At 35.5% G+C, this 19,308-nt stretch overlaps 1 protein-coding gene across 5 annotated transcripts in view; it reads left to right on the top strand.

Annotated features, from left to right (window-relative positions):
• Positions 1-12,258, top strand: part of Ptbp3 (polypyrimidine tract binding protein 3) — a 97,197-nt gene extending 84,939 nt beyond the window's left edge. For all 5 annotated transcript variants that reach the window (XM_046451610.2, XM_046451609.2, XM_046451607.2 and 2 more), the window contains 4 exons: positions 1,519-1,611; positions 2,839-3,055; positions 7,007-7,084; positions 7,212-12,258. In XM_046451610.2, the coding sequence (XP_046307566.1) occupies positions 1,519-1,611; positions 2,839-3,055; positions 7,007-7,084; positions 7,212-7,344 (521 nt within the window). In that variant the 3' untranslated portion in view covers positions 7,345-12,258. The remainder of the gene's footprint in view (positions 1-1,518; positions 1,612-2,838; positions 3,056-7,006; positions 7,085-7,211) is intronic.
• Positions 12,259-19,308: the final 7,050 nt, after the last annotated feature.

The raw sequence follows: 19,308 nt of genomic DNA, 5'->3' as shown, positions 1-19,308 counted from the left end.
AATTTGAAAAGTACAGTTCATTTCTAGGTTTTCAGTTGCCTTTAGGTGCTTGACAAGATAACCATCTGTCCTCTGTGTCCCTTGTAGGCATTCTTTTATTGCATTGCAAAGTATGATAATGATACTCTTTTATGCATAAGCTGTAATATATTATAATACACTGGATGGAGAAAAATAAGAAAATGCTATTTATATCACAGAACTTTTTAATTTCATCTGTAGATTGAAATTCATAAAATGTAGTTTTTTCATGTTGATTTATATAAATAGATTGGTATAAATAAGAGTTTGAGGCGAGGTGCTGTGTTACACACCTGTAATATCAGCTACTTAGGAGCTGGGGTGGGAAGATCACAAGTTCAAGACCAGCCTCATAACTTAGGCCCTAAGCTATTTAGCAAGACCCCATCTCAGAATAAAATAAACAAAAGCTTTGGATGTGTCACAGTGGTAGAGCACCCCTGGGTTCAATCCCCAGTAAGGGGGGGGGGGAACGGGACTTTGAAACAGGGTGTGGCAGTGCATGCCTATAGTCTCAGCTACTCAGGAGGCTGGGGAGGAAGAATTGTTTGAGCCTCATGGGTTTCAGACCAGCTGGGGCAATGTAGCAAGACCCAGTCTCAAAAAAAATTTATTTTTTTCCCACATCCATATATGAATCATTTTTTCCATTCTCTGGGATGTGGAATCCACTTTGGGAAACTCCTTATTAAGAAAAAAAATGAGTGTAATGAAATGAATTAAGAGGCCATTGTGGTAGTTCTCATAGTCTCATGGGAAATGGTGATAGCTATGATGATAGTGAGGATTGTGAGAAGTGGACAAATGTAAGAGAGATTTAGGCCATAGAATCTGTGGGTGCTAGTGAGTAGTAATAGACTGGATGTAAGGGTTTAAGAAAAGGGAGATGTTAAAGGATATCTCCCATTGAGCTGGAATTGTGGCTCAGTGGTAGAGTGCCCGCCTAGTATGCATGAGGCACTGGGTTCGATCCTCATTATCACATAAAAATAAAATAAAAATATAGTGTTGGGCTGGGGATGTGGCTCAAGCGGTAGCGTGCTCGCCTGGCATGCGTGCGGCCCAGGTTCGATCCTCAGCACCACATACAAAGATGTTGTGCCCGCCGATAACTAAAAGAAAATAAATATTAAAAAATTCTCTCTTTAAAAAAAAAAAAAAAATATATATATATATATATATATATATATATATATATATATAGTGTCCACCTAAAACTAAAAAATAAATATTAAAAAGAAAGATGACTCCCAGGTATCTGACTACAGTAATTATGTGCATGATGGTACCATTTATCCACAGCTATTCAGCACTGAAAATGGGGAGAGCTAAGTGGGGATGAACGTGTTTGGAATGCATTAAATTTGAAGTGTTTATGGGACATCCAAGTGAAAAACTTGAGTAGATAAATAGATCTGGGACTTGGGTGAATATGTATGAAAGAGTAAAATTAATTAAACACTAAATAGTGTTTTTGTTTTGCTTTGTTCTAATTAGGAGTATATGGTGATGTCCATAGAGTGAAGATCATGTTTAATAAGAAAGAAAATGCCTTGGTTCAGATGGCAGATGCAAGTCAAGCTCAGCTAGGTACTAATTATTAATAATAATGTGATGATGATGATGATGACGATGACCTACCTTTGAATTTTCCTTCAGTATAAACAAATGTAAAGCTATTAGAAATATAATATTATAAGAGTACTTGCTGGTGGTAATATCTTCATTTTATTTGTACTTGCTTATACTTTAAGTTTTAAAGATATTTTGTCTGAATTACGAATTACTCTTTTTTTCTGAAGTTCATTTATCTATTTGATCTTTCATTAAGTTTAAACTAATAAACATGGCATTTTGTTTCATTTTATCTGGTTTTGTTTTCCTTCTAAATTAAGTTTTCTTTAACAGTTGAGTGGCTCAAAAGTTAAGGCAAACTTCCAAATGATGGTATAAGAAAGTGTCTTTCTAAGGCTATACTGTAACAAGGGCTATTAAAATATTGCTACTCAGGGGCTAGGGAATGTAGCTCAGGTAGAGTAGCTATTAGTTGCTCAGCATGCCCAAGGTCCTGGGTTCTATCCCCAGCACTACAAAAGGAAAAATAACAATAGTAAAAGAAAAACATCACTAGTCTTTATTTCTTTGCTTTAGATAAAACTAATATATTCAGTAACCATTTCATTAATATTTACTATGTTCCAGGCATTCTGAAACTTCCTAGCACTCTGCTTGGAAAGTAGTCCCTTTTTTTTTTGTTTTGTTTTGTTTTGTTTTTGTTTGCATGGAAATGGAAGGAGACCCTCAGGGTTATACAAAAGAACATACAAGATGAAATGAGGGGAAAGGGAAAAATAATACAAGGGGGAGAAATGAAGGTCAGTAGAGGGGGTAGAGAGAGAAGAGGGGAGGGGAGGGGAGGGGGGATAGTAGAGGATAGGAAAGGTAGCAGAACACAACAGTCACTAGTATGGCAATATGTAAATCAATGGATGTGTAATTGATGTGATTCTGCAATCTGTATATGGGCTAAAAATGGGAGTTCATAACCCACTTGAAGCAAAGTGTGAAAGATGATATATGAATAACTATGTAATGTTTTGAACAAGCAACAATAAAAAAAAATAATAATAAAAAAAATAAAAATGCTTTCATTATAATAAAATGAGGTTATTTAATACATTTCCGTAAAATATTTTGGATTTAAAACTCTTTTAACACTTAAACTGACTATAATTTTAAATGACTAAATGATAACTTAGGACATACTACTGAGAGTCTAACTTAATACTCGAACTTCCCTTTTCTCCCGTACACTAGCAATGAACCATTTAAGTGGCCAGAGACTTTATGGAAAAGTGCTTCGTGCTACATTGTCCAAACACCAGTCAGTTCAGCTTCCTCGAGAGGGACAAGAAGACCAAGGTCTGACTAAGGATTTCAGCAATAGCCCTTTGCATCGCTTTAAAAAGCCTGGCTCTAAGAATTTCCAGAATATCTTTCCACCATCAGCCACTCTGCATCTTTCCAACATTCCGTATGTACCTAATAAATTACTTATTTAGGTGATGATCTATAGTATGTGGTCTGGGAAAAGTAAAACAGGGAAACTATTCTAACTATATCTCCAGTCATGCTTTCCAAAAGTGATCCAATGTTTTGTAATTTTTATTTCAAATAGAAAATGAACAATTAGTTGCTGTTCGGTAATATAAGGGCATAAAAATAAATGCAAGTGGAAATATTCCATTGGAAATATTCCTGCCCTTTCCTTTGTAGAAGTAACAACTTTTTAGTAACTAATATAGCAAAAGCAACTTATGTATCTTATGTATCTAAGAATTTCCTAAAAATGAATTCTGTACTCTTTATCTACAAACTACAAAGTCATAAATATGTTATATATATAGATTACTTAAAAGCTATAAAAGTTATCTTCCTGTAACCACTTTAAGAAGATCTCTATTAATCAGTGTTTTATTTATGTCTTCTTCAGTTATCAGCTTCTAACTCGGGGATTAACTGAGCCCATGTGTGTTTTTGTATGGTCTGTGGACAAAGAATGATTTTTATATTTTAAAATGGTTGGGAAAAAAAGAAAAAAAAAGTGATATGATAAAATTCAGATTTCCCTTTCCTTAAAGTTTGGTGTAAGTCATAAAGTAAGTTTTGGCTGTACTCATCATGGAATATCTGTGGCTACCTTTGAGGTACAGTAGCAAAGCTGAGTAGCTGCAGTAGAGATTATATGGCCCACAAAGCCTGAGATTTTTACTATCTGGCCCTTTAAGAAAAACAGGCAACTCCTGTTCTAATTCTTGAAATCGTAGACTTACAGAAATGGCAATTTTGTATATTTTAAACTAATTATCAAATGGGATAACCTTTGAAAAGAGGAGTAAAAGCTGTGGGGAGTGTATTTGTATATGTGTGTGTAAAAATTTGACCTATTTTTAAGTCCCAAGTTTTCAGTTCTGTGAATATTTCAACCAAATTGACACAGGAGCATTAAATTAGAAATCATAATCTCAAGCTTATATTTACAATAATTAACATTATAATATATTCTTATATAATTACCTACTGTGTACTACATTTAAGTTTTTTGTAGGTGGTATTGATAGGACAGAATAGGTTAAAGACTGAAGAGACAGGGTTAAAGTTCTGGGACATTATTAAGAATAAGAAGGTAGACTAAGGGCTGGGAGTGTTCTTCAGTGGTACATTGCTTTCCTGCCATGTTCAAAGACCTAGGTTAGATCTCAAGCACCCCTGTTCCAGTGGGAGCTAAATAGGAAAGGAAAATAATTACTTTAAATAGTATTCAATGCCCACCTCTCTGCTTGTCTGATTAGGCTATGAGGAGAAACCTTTAATCTGATTTGGGCAGTGGATCAAATCTCATCCAGCTAGGAAATTGTGGAGGAGTCACTTAAGTTAAAAAAATCTACAGTGCTAGAGTACATGGATCTAAAAGTTCAATACCTCATCACTGTGGAATAGCTAAATGGACCTTTCATTGTTAGCTTTTAAAATACAACAGATTATGCAGAAGCTAGTCAACAGTTGCAGCCAGCATAGGACATGACCTTAAAAAAAGAAAGGATATTAACATATTTGAACCATCTTCCAAGTTTTGGGCAGTGCACTGGTGCTTTACATGTTGCCTCATTTCATCTCCATAACAGCCCTTTTTGGCAGGGAAGCCACAACAAACTTTTGTTTAAAAAAATAATGTAAGATTTATATAACATTACATTTTCCATTTTGGTTGCTTTTAATTGTATAGTACAGTGTACATTCACATTAAATACATTCACATTGGGGCTGGGGTTGTGGCTCGGTGGTAGAGCACTTGCCTACCATTTGTGAAGCACTGGGTTTGATTCTCAGCACCACATATAAATAAATGAATAAAATAAAGGTCCATCAACAACTAAAAAAAATTGAAAAATACATTCACATTATTGTGCATATATAACTTTTAGCTGCAGAAATCTTCATCATCCCTAATTAAAACTATATTCACTAAGCAATAACTCCCATTTCTCCATAATCCTGGACCCTGGTAACCACTGTTCTATATTCTGTCTTTGTGAATTTCTCTATAATAACCTTTGAAGCTGTTTGCAGTGGTGCACACCTGTAATCCCAGCAGCTTGGGAGGCTGAGGCATGAGGATTGTAAATTCAAAGGCAGCTTCAGCAACTTAACAAGGCCCTGAGAAAATTATCGAGACCTTGTCTCAATGGGAAAAAAAAAAAAACAGGCTGGGGATGTGACTCAGTGGTTAAGTACCTCTCGGTTCAATCCCTGGTACCAGAAAAAGCATCTATAATAATAATCCTTGAAGTAAGGTCATCCCTTACTTCAAGGATTATTATGAAATAAATGAAAATAGTTTCATTTTGCTGACGGAACTAAGATTCAGGATAAGTAATTTTACTCAAAATTATATACCAAATGAGTGAGGAATAAAATTGGAGTTCATATCTGTCTCTGAAGAGCCAGTGTTTGCTCTAGACTATTATTGCTGGCAATCATGAGAAGATGAGGAGTCTACTTTTCATCTATTAACTCTCATGTGATAGATCACTGTATTATAATCTTGTCTACTATTGCATAACAGATCACAGAAGAATGTAACAGCTTGGCACAGAAGTAAATATTCAAATACTCATTATCTTATATTGTTACAGTGAATCAAGAATAGCAAGGTGACTTAGCTGGGTAGGTTTACTGAGATTCTTTCATAAGATTGCAGTCAAAATATTGGGGTGGAGGGGCATAGCTCATAACTATGGAGCTAATGTAGTTGACTTCAGTAGCAGAGCATGTGCTTAGCATGTGCCAAGGTCCTGGGTTTAATTTCCAGCACCAAAAGCAAAGTCTAGGCAAGGGTACAATTATTTGAAGGAGCATATCATTATTTCTGTTGTGTCCTAAAAATTACAGAGGTCATTTCTATTCAGTTATAAGAGGGAAATATTAGGGCTTGGGTTGGGGCTCAGTGGTTGAGTACTCATCTCCCATGTGTAAGGCCCTAGGTTTGATCCTTAGCACCACATAAAAATAAAATAAAGGTATCATGTCCATCTACAACTAAAAAAAAAAATTTAAAAAAAAGAGAGAGGAATAACCTCCAGGGGTGTGAATATTAGAAGGCAAAAGTAATTGGGGGCCGTCTCAAAGCCTGGCTACCACAATTCTGTCAGAATTACCTTGAAAACAATTGAAGATGTAGAATCCTGGACTATAGCGAAAGAACAGACCTAGAGAAGTAACTTTGGAAGTACTGGAATTAATTACTGGAGTCAAGTGGTGTGAAGAATAATCACTTTGATAGAATATATAGAGAGAGAAAGAATTTTTTGACCTTTAAATGCCGCAGTCTGGCTGGGCACAATTCAGGAGCCACTTGTCAAAAGAAACGAACTTTATTTTTAGAACACACACACCAAACCACACAGCTCCTCAGGAAAACCTTCAGAGCCCAACTGCCACCACCGGCTTCCCACAAGCCTCTCAACCTCCCACACTCCTCCTCCTCTTGAGGCTGATTGGCTGGGTCGTGTGGGCGGAGCCAAAAAAAGTCCCCCAATGAGCAGCTCCGTGGTCTGAAAGGGTAGGGAAACAGCCCAATGAGCATCACCAAAGAGCAGCTAGAAGTTGCTGGGGCCGCTGTGAGCCAATCATCAGCTGGCAGCTGGAAGTTTGCTGGGGCCCCTTAGGCTGTGGCTCTCAACATTTATATATATGACATTTTTTTTTTTTTACAGCAAAGATTGAGACAAAATTCCATTGTTTAAGACATGTATGTGCCATCTTGAATATTTTCCTGGATACTTCCAAATCATGTCTGTTACCTGGCTCAGTAATTCTGCTTGAAATGTAAAATACTAGAGAGAATTGATGATTACCAGAGTTAATCTGTGCTTCATTTGAGAAGTGGAGCTGATGTCGTTGACATTCTGTAATGTTTTCACAGCCCTTCTGTTACAATGGATGATTTGAAGAACCTTTTCACGGAAGCTGGATGTTCAGTGAAGGCTTTTAAATTCTTTCAGTAAGTCCTTGCTTTTACAAAATATATTATTTAACACACCATGCAAATTTCTAAGAGTCTTCTGGTGGAAGAAGGTTTGGAAACAATTAATTCTGAATACTTTCTCTATTTCTTATGCCATTTCCAGGAAAGATCGTAAAATGGCGCTCATTCAGTTGGCATCTGTAGAAGAAGCAATCCAGGCCCTCATTGAGCTTCATAATCATGATCTTGGAGAAAATCACCACCTCAGAGTTTCTTTCTCAAAATCTACAATCTGACTTTTCTGTGAATTTTTCTCCTCTAAAACTGGACCATAATTTTACTAAAACCTACAGACATAGACTGAAGTAGCTCAAGACCAATTTTGCCTCTTTCAAAAAAAAAAAAAAAAAAAAAAACTCTTGAGTTTCATATTCAAGTATATTCAAAACAAGGGATGGTCCCCCCCCGCCATTTTTTCCCCTTCCAGTATATGATCGAAGGTTTGTTATTCCTTTGTACCATGGTTTGTATAAAAATAACCTTCAGGAAAAATATTTTTCAGTAATTTAATTCCCTATGTTAAATTAGATTTCAAAAGAACATGCTTTCTTTTAGTTTGGGTCCAGATCAGCCTTATACAACATCTCTAAACTCCTTTTGAGCTTTGAGAAATTTAAACATATGGACTTTTAAAATTACTTGATGTAAGTAATTTAAATCACTTGCAACCAAGTTTTTAACTTTATGATTCAGAAATTTGACCCCTGTAGGAAATTATGTTCACTTATAAATTATGTCAAATATTTGCCATATATTGATGGTTATACATATAAACACATTGAATTATATTGGAAGCAGACTTATAAATGTGCATGTTTTCTTTCAATGATTTCTTTTTTTTTTTCTACTGTATGACACTCCTTTGAATATGCATATCTTACCTTTTTAAGACTATCTGGAAAAAATTAAGTGTTTCAGCTGTCCCCAGGGAAATTAAGAAGAATCCAACCAGGATCTATTAATAAGTCAGAATAATTAATAATTTTATTAGAAAAATCATGTTTTAAATTTCAAAATGATACTGATTTGTCGAGTAATATAATATGATCTTGAAAATTTTTTAAAAAATAATCCTACTTATAAACTACTTTTTTATAATTGTTTTCAGGAAAAAAAGTTTACAGTCTTAAGGAAATATTCAGGTCTATCATATGGTTTGACAGATTTTTTAGAAGTTATTTTTGGTAAGGTCTTCTTTTAGAAAAAATTAATCTCAAGGGTTTTTTGTACCACTATAATCTATCTAATACTTATTCAGAATTACTGTGTATTTACTTAATTTCTTCTTATGTGCCTTATTATGTGCTTAAGATACAATAGGTTAGAGTTTTATCTAAATATCTTGAAAACTATATTGTGGGCTTGGTGAGCATTTTGTTTTTGCTTTCTCTGGTTTGGTAAGGATTTTAAAGATTTTTTGTTGTTATTTTCATTACAATTTTAAGTGGTTTTCAATAAGTAATAGTTTTTATTCAAATCTTTGGTGCTTTGGTGCAGAGATGGGGTGGGGAAGGGTGAATGGTTTTGGGAATAACTCAGTACACATTTGTAGGCTTCTTTACATTGTGACTCGTAGCAGTTATTGCCAATTATCATACACCAATCTGGGGCTATAGAATGCAATCTCAGTTTCTGGATCTTTTCTAATCTTTATTGCCCATCAGAATTTGTCTCAGGATTACTTGTTCTTTTCAGTACTCAAGTGAGAACTTGCTTTTCTTTGTTAATGTAACTTCATTTCTGAATGCCCACATAGTTGGAGTATGAGAAAACTAGTTATTTCTCATACTTTCCTTCTCTTTCTGGTTGAATGTAAGAGTACATTTTAATGTTGCTTCAGTGATTGTATTATGTAAAATTGTTTCTTTTTAACAAGAAACTGCTTTATTATTCCTTCAATGCTTGATCAGATTTTTTTTTAAAGCAGAATTATTCAGAGGGATTAATTTCGTCCACCCATTTACACTTTTCATAATTCTCAGAATGGTTCATCTTAACTTTTCAAAGAATATCTCAAATCATTTTGCTTTATTCCAGCCATTAATTTGAACATAGGTTGTTTTGGGGAAGCTGAAAGAGATTATAGGTTGTAACTCAACACTGAGTAACGGTTAGTTGGTAGAATATAAAGGTCATTAATTTGAGACCTTTGAAATGGCTGAATAGACAGGTATACTATCATTTATCTATTGGTTTTTTTCCCCCACTTATGAAATACATTTTTACCTTAAACACCCAAGTAGGAGAGGAAGGGAAACAAATTGGAAAATCTCCCAAAATTTGTTTTTTTGTTTTTGTTTTTGTTTTTCCTTCTACACAAGCAACTTCCAGTGACATGTTAAATTGGATTACTTTGTTTACTTTGGGATGACTATGTAATTTATTAATTCATAATTCTCATAACATCCAGCATTAAGTGTAGCAAGTAACTGATAGCAGAAGGGAAATAATGGTGTTGAATGTAATTTTGAAGTGGGGGATGGCCTTTAAGTCTGAGAAAGAACATTTGAATCCTTTTCAGGGATTTATGTAGATATGTGTGTGTGTGTTGTTTGTGTGTATGTGTGTGTGTGTGTATAGATTCATGTATATACATACATACACTTCTAATGTATATACATATGCACATTACATACATTTTTATTTATTGAAAAAGAAAATTAACCAAATTAAGATTTGGAAAAGTGGGATATTATTTTAAAAGTGCATGTTTGAAGCCATCAGATTGTGTCTAAAATTAGCTATAGAGCACATGGATGTTGTCCATATTGAACTCTTTGCTATTAGAATTATAGAGATCTACGGTATTTGTGTTGGCATAGTTTTTGTAAAAAGACTCAAAAAAAAAATTGAGGATAGTGGAAAAACTAGATTTGTTTTTTTATTGTTTGTTTTGGCACACTTTTTTTTTTTCAGTATCTTCTAAGCAGTGGTTTGTTTTCACTGTTGATCTATCATAATATCCTATTTTTAAGTTTATTCACTTTATTTTAAGGTATACTTATCACTTTTCAAGGTATATTGACTTACACAAAGTGTGTGTGTGTGTATATATGCACACACACGCATATATCAGGACTTTAAAAAATAGCAGTACATATTTAACAATAGCAATTTATGCCAAAACATCTTACGTTGAGATTTAAATAAATTACATAGCAGTAAAATGTGTTTCATGTAATGTACAAATAGAAAAATGATGCATTATCTTAATCTGTAACTTATTGGAGAAGTATCAGGATTACCTAGTAGCTCCTACAGAGAATGCCATAAATTCTTCAAGACTGAATATTACGATCATTTATTTGTAGAAATGTTTGAACTCAGTTTGTAGAGCCATAATTTTTGCCTGCCTGATTCTTGATGGGAGTGAGGTCTTCGTTGTCTCCATCTGCTATTGTGGTCATCAGTTCTACTTCGTTTTAAGAATTAGCTCCTATGAATCTCTGTTCAGCTCCGAAACTTTGTTCAAAGTCTCCATGTCATCAGTGATGTTTATATTTGAGTGTATTGTCATGTAGATTCTCTTCTATTCCCATTAAATATTTTTGGACAAAAATGACACATTCAAAAGCATATCTTTTCCTTCCCATTAAGTCCCTTAAAAACCCTAAGTTTGCCAAACGATCAGCCTGTTTCTTAGAAAACCTAATGTGTACTGCTATTTATAAAACAACAACAACAAAAAGGACAGCATCACTATGTGTAAAGCATTTTTCTTAGTCTTTTCTTTGTCTTGATCTTTTGTTAATGTTAACTTTTTATCTGTTAATGAACCTGCCAGACCTAAAATACTTTTATTGTGCTAAAACATGGTTTAGATTGCACAAAACTTTAAAAGTATAACTTAGCTGTCTTTTAAAAGAGTTGTGTTGATACCTGTAAGACTATTTGCAGTCTTTTTTCAGAGCAAATTCTAACAATGGCTTAAAAAATAAAAATAACTAAATCTTAATTTGGGGGGGTTTATAAAGGGAAAAAAGCAAAACAGGACCAAAGTTTATGTGCCTTCTTCAGTAGTCTTAAATGACCTTTTCTTCTTGTTCGAGACTAAGATAGTATCAGTATTCTGGTTTTCAGGTAATATGTACTACAGAGTTTTAAAAGAATGTTGTTCCACGAACTAGTCATACAAGCAAATAATTGTAACTGTGTGAAGTCTCAGTTATACTTTTGTCTTATCACATAATCTTCATTATAGAGCATTATGCTGGTTCAAGAACAGAGCTGCTTTGTGGTAGTCACCTTAGTTTTTGCAACCTGAGGCATATGTTCCAGAGAACAGGGATATTTGTCTGGTCCAGTGACCTTGGTGATAATACTCATGATTGAAAGCTGCTTATGGCAAATTTAACTCAACACTCTCAGCAGATTATTTTTGTTGTTTTCAGTTCTTGGATCTATGTAGTAGTTGTAATAAATATTTAAATAGCTATTTTGGGGGTCATTAAAAAGAATCATACTCTGGCCTTTTTCCTTTACCATTCATTGTTACCCAGATCTTTTAAAAATTCATCCCACATCGAAAAATTACTAATTATAAAGATTGCTGACCAAGCAAAGTTTTGCATCAAAATGTCACCTCATTGCTCTGACCAAAGACTGAGTGTTCTGGTTTTAACTCCTCTGTGAAACATTTTCCCCAAGCTCCTTTCTGAAAGACCCAGTTGAGAGCGGCCTTTACTTTGTATTTTCTATTGGTGAACAGACTACTTAGAGAAAATGGGAGTGCAAATGTGAACAGATGGATTAGGATGACAAGGGTTTGATGGGCATTTTCAGTACTGTATTTAAGAAAAACAAAACAAAATAGCACAGCTAGGAGCCTCTGACATAGTCTTGTGTTTTATGTGATCTGTTCATGAAAGTCCCTTTTTTCAGTTTATAAGAATAAAATGCTGTAAATATTTGTAACAACATTTTTTTTAACCAGGCCAAAAAAGAAAAAAGGTTTTTGGGAACAAGTTAACATATAAAGTGGTTTTATATAAAAACATCAATTGTCTTGTATATTTTGATAAGCAGCAGTACCAGCTTTCATTTGTAATACAGTTTGTGGCATTGGAAGAAAAGGATTCTGTGATTGTTGAAGTGAATTATGTTATAAATGCAAAGAGAAGATAAAATATTAAAAACATATTTTCTAACTACGTAGTGCATGGTTAATTCAAGCTTCTGTACACTACAGTATATTCCATTTTCCTTCAGTTTGTATATTTGCTATAACTTGATATTTCCAATCTCTTTTCCTAACAAATATAGCATTGTAGCATGCCTTTTAATAAATGTCATGACATCTGTACTCTCTTAAAAATTTTCTGTGTTCTTGTCTGTACTCTGGGTTTCCCCTTGTCTTACCTGTAATTCTAATGATGTCATATTGTCTTTTTTTCTCCCATAGTCATCTATCTCAACTTGTCATAGTTTGAAACTAGTAAACACATATTCAGACAATTTTAAAACTGAAAAAAATTAAAGACACTAAAATCTGCTCTTTTTTTTTTTTTTTTTTTGGTGGTGCTGGGGATTGAACCCAGGGCCTTGTGTATGTGAGGTAAGCACTCTACCAACTGAGCTCTATCCTCAGCCCCTAACTACTTCTCTTTTAGTTTAGGAACAATTCTCATTTTGAGGAGTAAGGTGCTTTTCTAATATATGTATTTCCCCACCTCACCCCACTTCTCTCTGCCTGTATGTACAGTGCCAAATTATAGTTAGAGCACTATTTCCAGTTTGGTTCAATTTTTGGCTTACATATAGGATTTATATACATACACTTAGATGTGAAGCATGATTTCAGATCTCAAATCAAGAATTGGTGTCCTTTTGAATTAAAGGTTATCAGTTAACAACTGACTATTAATTGCTTTTCCTTACACAACTATTTTACTTCTTAGTTCTTTAAGGAATTTTTGATTGTGAGAATCTAAACAGTTATAATTTATTTTAATCTTTTACCCAAGGATCTCTTAGAAGTGGAAATTTACTGGAATAGAAAATTAGGTGATCACTATTGACTTTACTGGCTTACTTATAAATTCTGTTACCTCCATAAATATCACTAGAGAAATAAGTACAAACTTTAGCATAAGAGGCATTTTTATCAGGAAGATAAAATAACTATGTTCAAATGAGACTTGTCAACTAGATTTTGAGGTACTAATGTGCATAGCACAGAGCTTATAACCAATAGTCATGCAAGTTTGAATATAAAGGACCTAAGAGAACACCTAGTTCAATTTTCTGTTAATTGCAGAATCTAAACTAGAACCCAGGTCTCCTTGGCTTTATCCAGTGCCCAGTGCCCTCTATTGTACCCAGTTGTTGGCAGTCCTATACTACCAAATGCTACTAATGTTATTATCTTGAAGATCTGTGCCTTAGGATGCTTGTGTATTCTGAAAACTTACCAAAACCAACTTAAAGATGTCAAATAAGTGGTGGGAGAGTTTCTGCTGAAGTGTAAAATGCTTACCTACTTATAAAATTTTTAACTGAAAATGTAACTATAAATTTAAGAAAACTGACTCTTTAAAAAATGTATTTCTCACAGCTCCAGATCCTACAAATCCAAAATCAAGGAGTGAGCATTTTTAATTTCTTCTAGTGCCTCTTTCCTTGGTTTGTAGATCTCTGCCTTCTCCAAGATCCATTTTATGCCTTTATGTGATTTTCCTGTGTGTCTCTGTCCTGATCTCTTGTAAGGACAATAGTCAGAATATATTAAGGCCCATCCAGATCTCATTTTAACTCCTTAAAGGCCAAGTTTCCAGTGTATTCAGATTTTGAGACACTGGGGATGAGACTTCAACATATGGATTGGGATGGGAAGGACACAAAACTGAATCAATACCCTGTTTAATAGAATATATTCAGGTCATCAGATACTGATTATGCCAACAGTTGAGCTAATGCTGGGAAAAACACAGAGTTAAGGACATGGTGACTTACCTTTTAAGAATGTGTAATGTAGTGGAAATATTGATAGCTTGAATTCCTGCTTTTTGGTAAGAAGCTACAAAGTGACTCATGAAGGCTCTGTCTTCCAGCAAGCATACATCTGGCTGAAATGATCCTACAGCTAGTATGGATATAGAAATATATACCCTGTAATAATTTTTATACTTTTTGCTCTTAGAAATAAGTCATTCCAAGACAGGCAGGTGGTGTACACCTGTAATCCCAGCTACTCACGATCTCTTCTGAGGCAGGAGCGCTGCAAGTTTGACACCAGCCTCAGCAACATAGTGAAGCCATAAGCAACTGTCTCAAAAAAATAAAAATAATGTAGCTCAGTGGTAAAGCACTCCTGGGTTTAATCCCCATTACAAAAAAAAACAAAAAAACAAAAACAAACCCAGAGCAGTGATTATTTCTAAGACAAATGCCATTACTTGAACAGTTAAAGAAATGGATCAAGGTAATTGGGCACAAACAAACTATGCCCTTTTTTGTGATGTGTTGAGATATTGGGGATTGGGCCCTCAAATACTCCCTGTGAACTACATCCCCAGAGCTTTTTTTATTTTGAGATAAGGTCTCAATAAAATTGCCCAGGCTGGCCTTGAACTTGTAATCTTCCTACCTCCGCTTCCCAAATAGCTGAGATTATAGGAATGCAGTACCACACCCACCTGTGCCCAATTTTTAATGCCCCAAATTTGTTACTGTATTCTTTATGAGTTTATTCAAATAATTTATGCTAAAGTGAGAAGATTCTAATAACAGCTTTGTGGAACTACTGCTTTCTTTCAGCTATTGGGTTTTAATGTAGAATTCCTAACTCTGCTAGATAGTAAAATTAACTAAAAAAGTTAATGATTCTAATGTTTCATAAAGATGCATTTCTTCTGTCTGTATGTTTGTTCAAAGAATATAGACAAGATAACAGGAAAAACTCAGTAGTTCTGTTGGAATAAATTGTCCTGTCCTCTATTAGATTGTGTAAGCACCTGTATCTTTGTTCTGTGCCTAAGGTTATGTAGTTTACGCTGAGTTCTTTTTTTTTTTTTTTTAATCTTTTTTTTTTAGTTGTAGGTGGACACAACATCTATCTATTTCTTTCTTTCTCTCCCTCCCTCCCCTTCCCTTCCCTTCCCTCCCTCCGTCCCTTCCTTCCTTCCTTCCTTCCTTCCTTCCTTCCTTCCTTCCTTCCTTCCTTCCTTCCTTCCTTCGGATTGAACCCAGTGCCTCACACATGCAAGGCAAGCACTCAATCACTGAGCTACAACCACAGCCCTACTGCTGAGTTCTTGATTGTGCGTAATACAAATGTCAAATTCTAACCTGTTAAGACATTGTGTTTAACCAAAAGAAAATTGGTATTAACTATACAAATGTTACAGTATACTTCAGGACAAAAGGCATTTTAGAAATAAAGGGATAATGGAAAACTAGTAATGTAAATGAACAATATCTGGTTAAAATGACATGTAAGAATCTCACAACTGTGATTGAACAAAGGAACTCATACACAATAATATGTAATGTATACTTTTATTTACATCAAATTCAGAAAAAGGATAGTAGTTACCTTTGAGTAGGACAATTGAGAAGGGGAGTTCTGTTGTCTGATTACTGGGTTATTAATCTTTGTACCAGTTACTCAAGAGTTTTTACTTTCTGATAAATTGAGTTTGTACACTTAGGATTTATGTATTTACATTTATGCTTTAACAGGATTTTGTGTGTGTGTGTGTGTGTGTGTGTGTGGTGCTAGGGATTGAACCACCCAGGGCCTTTTGCATGTGAAGCAAGTACTCTACCACTTGAGCTATATCCCCAGCCCTGTACTTTAATAGGATCTTAAGAAATGATTTGGAATCGATCAAGGGACTATAAACTTATCCCCATGCCTCTTAGAGAAAAGTAAGACCCTCTTAAAAAGAACCCAAACTACCCTGGCCTGAATTTCACTGTGAAACTCCTGGATGTGTGTGTAAGGGTAGCGTTTCTCTGACCATGGCAAACCTATAGGAAAAACATTTCACTGGCAAAAAACACCAGCCCAAGATTCATTCTTTTCTAGGGGCCTCAAAATAACAAACTCTATACTTTTTTTTAGTATTTTGTTTTAGTTGTAGTTGGACACAATACCTTCATTTTATTTTTTTAATGTGGTAACTGAGGATCGAACCCAGCGCACCGCACATGCTAGGTGAGCGTTCTGCCACTGAGCCACAACCCCAGCCCCTCAGACTCTAATTTTATCTTACCCTTTTCTTGTGTTAATTGATTCCACCTATATAATAAGAGAAATTTCCCAATATCATCTATTTGGTATCTTGAAGTACAATTTCTATAGCAAAGACAAGATAAATGTAATGTTTTGATTTTTTTTTCCTTTGTTAACTAATTATTTTGATTTCTATCATCCCCCACTTTTGAGGGGTGGACATCAGAGATTGAATCCAAGGGCACTTAACCACTAAGCACATCTTCAGCCTTTTTTTTTATTTTTTATTTTTTGCATTCTCCTTTTTTTTAAAGCATGTGTTGCTATGGAAAATTTTAGACATTTATAAAAGGAAAGACTAGTGTAATGAAGTTTTATTTCCATCATCCATATTCATTGGTTTACATTCTTTACCCCAATCACCTCTCACCTGGGAGAAGCAGGATATTTTTTGTAAGAAATAAAGCATCCAGCCAGGTACCACCATGGCTGGGTATAGTGGTGCTTGCCTGTAATCCCAGCATCTCTGGAAGCTGAAGGAGAAGGATTACAAATTCAAGACCAGCCTCAGCAACTTAGCAAGACATTGTCTCAAAAAAAGGACTGGGGTTGTGGCTCACTGGTAAAATCCCTGTTTTCAATCCTTAGCACCAAAAAAAAAAAAGAAAAGAAGAAATAAGACACCCATGCAGAGAACTACATGCAGCAAGTTATCTATACCTAAGGGTTTGCCATTTTCTTTCAGTTTTTAGAGCACCTGATGGCAGAAGCCCCAAATTCTTTACCATGGGGGTCCCCATCCTCTACTCCTGAAGCAAAACCACTGAGCCCAGATGTGTGCCACCGCCCCCAGCTGAAAATAAAATTTTTCAGCTGTTAACATAATTCTCATAAGTTGCTCAAGGACTCACTAAATTGCTAAGACTGGCCTAGAACTTATGACCTTCCTTCCTCAACCTCCAGAGTGGCCGACACCACAGGTGTGCGACACCACACCTGGCAAAAGATGGTCACATTTTGAGGTACTAAGAACAACCAGTAGGGTAACGAATAGATGATAGGGAATTTTAGCAAAATTGGCTCAGGTGCAATTATAGAGTTCTTTGTTGTGGCTTAATCTGAGTCTAAAGGCCTCAGAACCAGGGAAGCCAATGATGTAACTCAGAGGCCAAAGGCCTGCCAGAGAACCTGGGAAAGGAGATGCAAGTCCCAGTGTCCAAAGGCCCAAGAACTTGGGGTTTTGATGTCCAAGGGCATGAATAAAAGGTTGTCCTAGTTGTATGAGAAAGCCAATTTGCTTACCTCTGCCTTTTTGTTCTACCCAAGTGCCCACCCATACTGAAGGTGGGTCTTCACCTTTCAGCCCACAGACACACATCAATTTCTGAGAACACCTCAGACACACCCAGAAATAATGCTTTGTCAGCTGTTTCGGTTTCCTTTAATTGAGTCAGGTTGACAGCTAAAACTAATCATTAAAGACTTCATCATTTAAAGTCTGAGAGGACACAATTCATCCCATGCTATACCTTTTCCCCTTAGGAGTCCAAAACCCTTCTAAGAGAATTTTGAAGACCTTTAGAGCCAAACTCAGAAAAGCTGTTTGTCTCTTCATCTTACTGATTGGGGTCTGTGCTCTTTGTGTAGAGGAGGGGAAAATCAGAGAATTGAGACTCCAGAAATTTGTAAACAAAATTCATAAACTGTTACCATAATTCTCATTCAAAAACTAGTGAGCATGAGTTAGGAGTTTTACGTAATTCGGTACCAAAGGAACTAGTAGAAATGATAAAGCTGGGATAGAAAACTTAAAGATCTAGTGTTGCTGAAAGCTTGGTCTTTGTCCCGATGTCAATCCAATAATGAGGACCCAGTTTTGAGAAAAAGGAAAAAGGGTCCGGGTGTGGTGACGCACACCTATAATCCCAGTGGCTTGGGAGGCTGAAGCAGGAGGATTCTGAGTTTAAAACCAGCCTCAGCAATTTAACAAGCTGCTAAGCAACTCAATGAGACCCTATCTCTAAATACAAAGAAGGGTTGGGGATATGGCTCAGTGGTTATGCGCCCCTGAGTTCAATCCCTGGTAGTACCAAAAGAAAAGAAAGTTTTATTGCTTTGCTAGCAAAGGAGAAATACTGGAGACTCCTGTCCCAGAGACTATAATTCTGCCTATCGGCAGTAACAGGGGGCTTTTAAAGAATGATTCAAAGGCTGTATTCCACGTGTTCTTTGTTGTAATTCACTTGTTAATTTACAGAGAGTCATTTCTGAGATCTTCTGATCTCTCCAGAGTCTGGATTACTTGGTTCCTATGGTGGGTGTATACTCAAAGACCTATAAATATGCCTAGGATGGAGAAGAAAGGTAATTCTGTTTCCCCCGAGATAAGGGCATAGGAGGGAGAGAAGAAGAGAAAGAAATATATCCACTTAAAAAATAAGTTGCAGTGACAGAGCAGCAAGGTCTATATTCAAAGACTAAAGTAGACCACTGTTAGACCATTTTGCATGTAATCAATGGGGAAAGGAACTCAGAAAGATTTCTAACTTAGGTATAAAACCTGTGAGTCTGCAGCCAATTAAACCATGATATTTGGGGTTCTCTTCACTACTGAACATTTTTTAAAATGACACCCTTAATAGTTTGCTTACATTAGAGGACCTCTAACATTAGAGGACCATAAGTCACATTTCAGTTTTAGATACTTTGAATGAATAAATAAAATCCCCACTGAGGCTCACTAATACATATTTAGCCCTTCATCTTGAGTCTCCTTGAACAACTTTGCTAGCACTAGACTTTAAAGAAATGGTTCCAGGGGCTGGCGACAAAGTTCAGGGATAGAGTGCATCCCCAGCATATGCAAGGCTCTGGGTTCTATTCCCAGCACTGCAAACAAAACAAAAAACTGAAAATGATTTCCAGCATAAGGAATTCCCCCAAGCCCTCTCCCAGGAAAACTGATGAAAATTATAAAAACAACTGTCCAAAGTCTCTGGAAATAGTCCTAGGGTCAAACAGCATA

Source organism: Marmota monax, unplaced genomic scaffold (assembly GCF_021218885.2).
Source record: "Marmota monax isolate L192 unplaced genomic scaffold, Marmota_monax_Labrador192_F-V1.1 WCK01_AAM20220418_F8-fsc00020, whole genome shotgun sequence".
Lineage (NCBI taxonomy): Eukaryota > Metazoa > Chordata > Mammalia > Rodentia > Sciuridae > Marmota > Marmota monax.
This window is presented reverse-complemented; position numbering and strand designations above follow the sequence as displayed.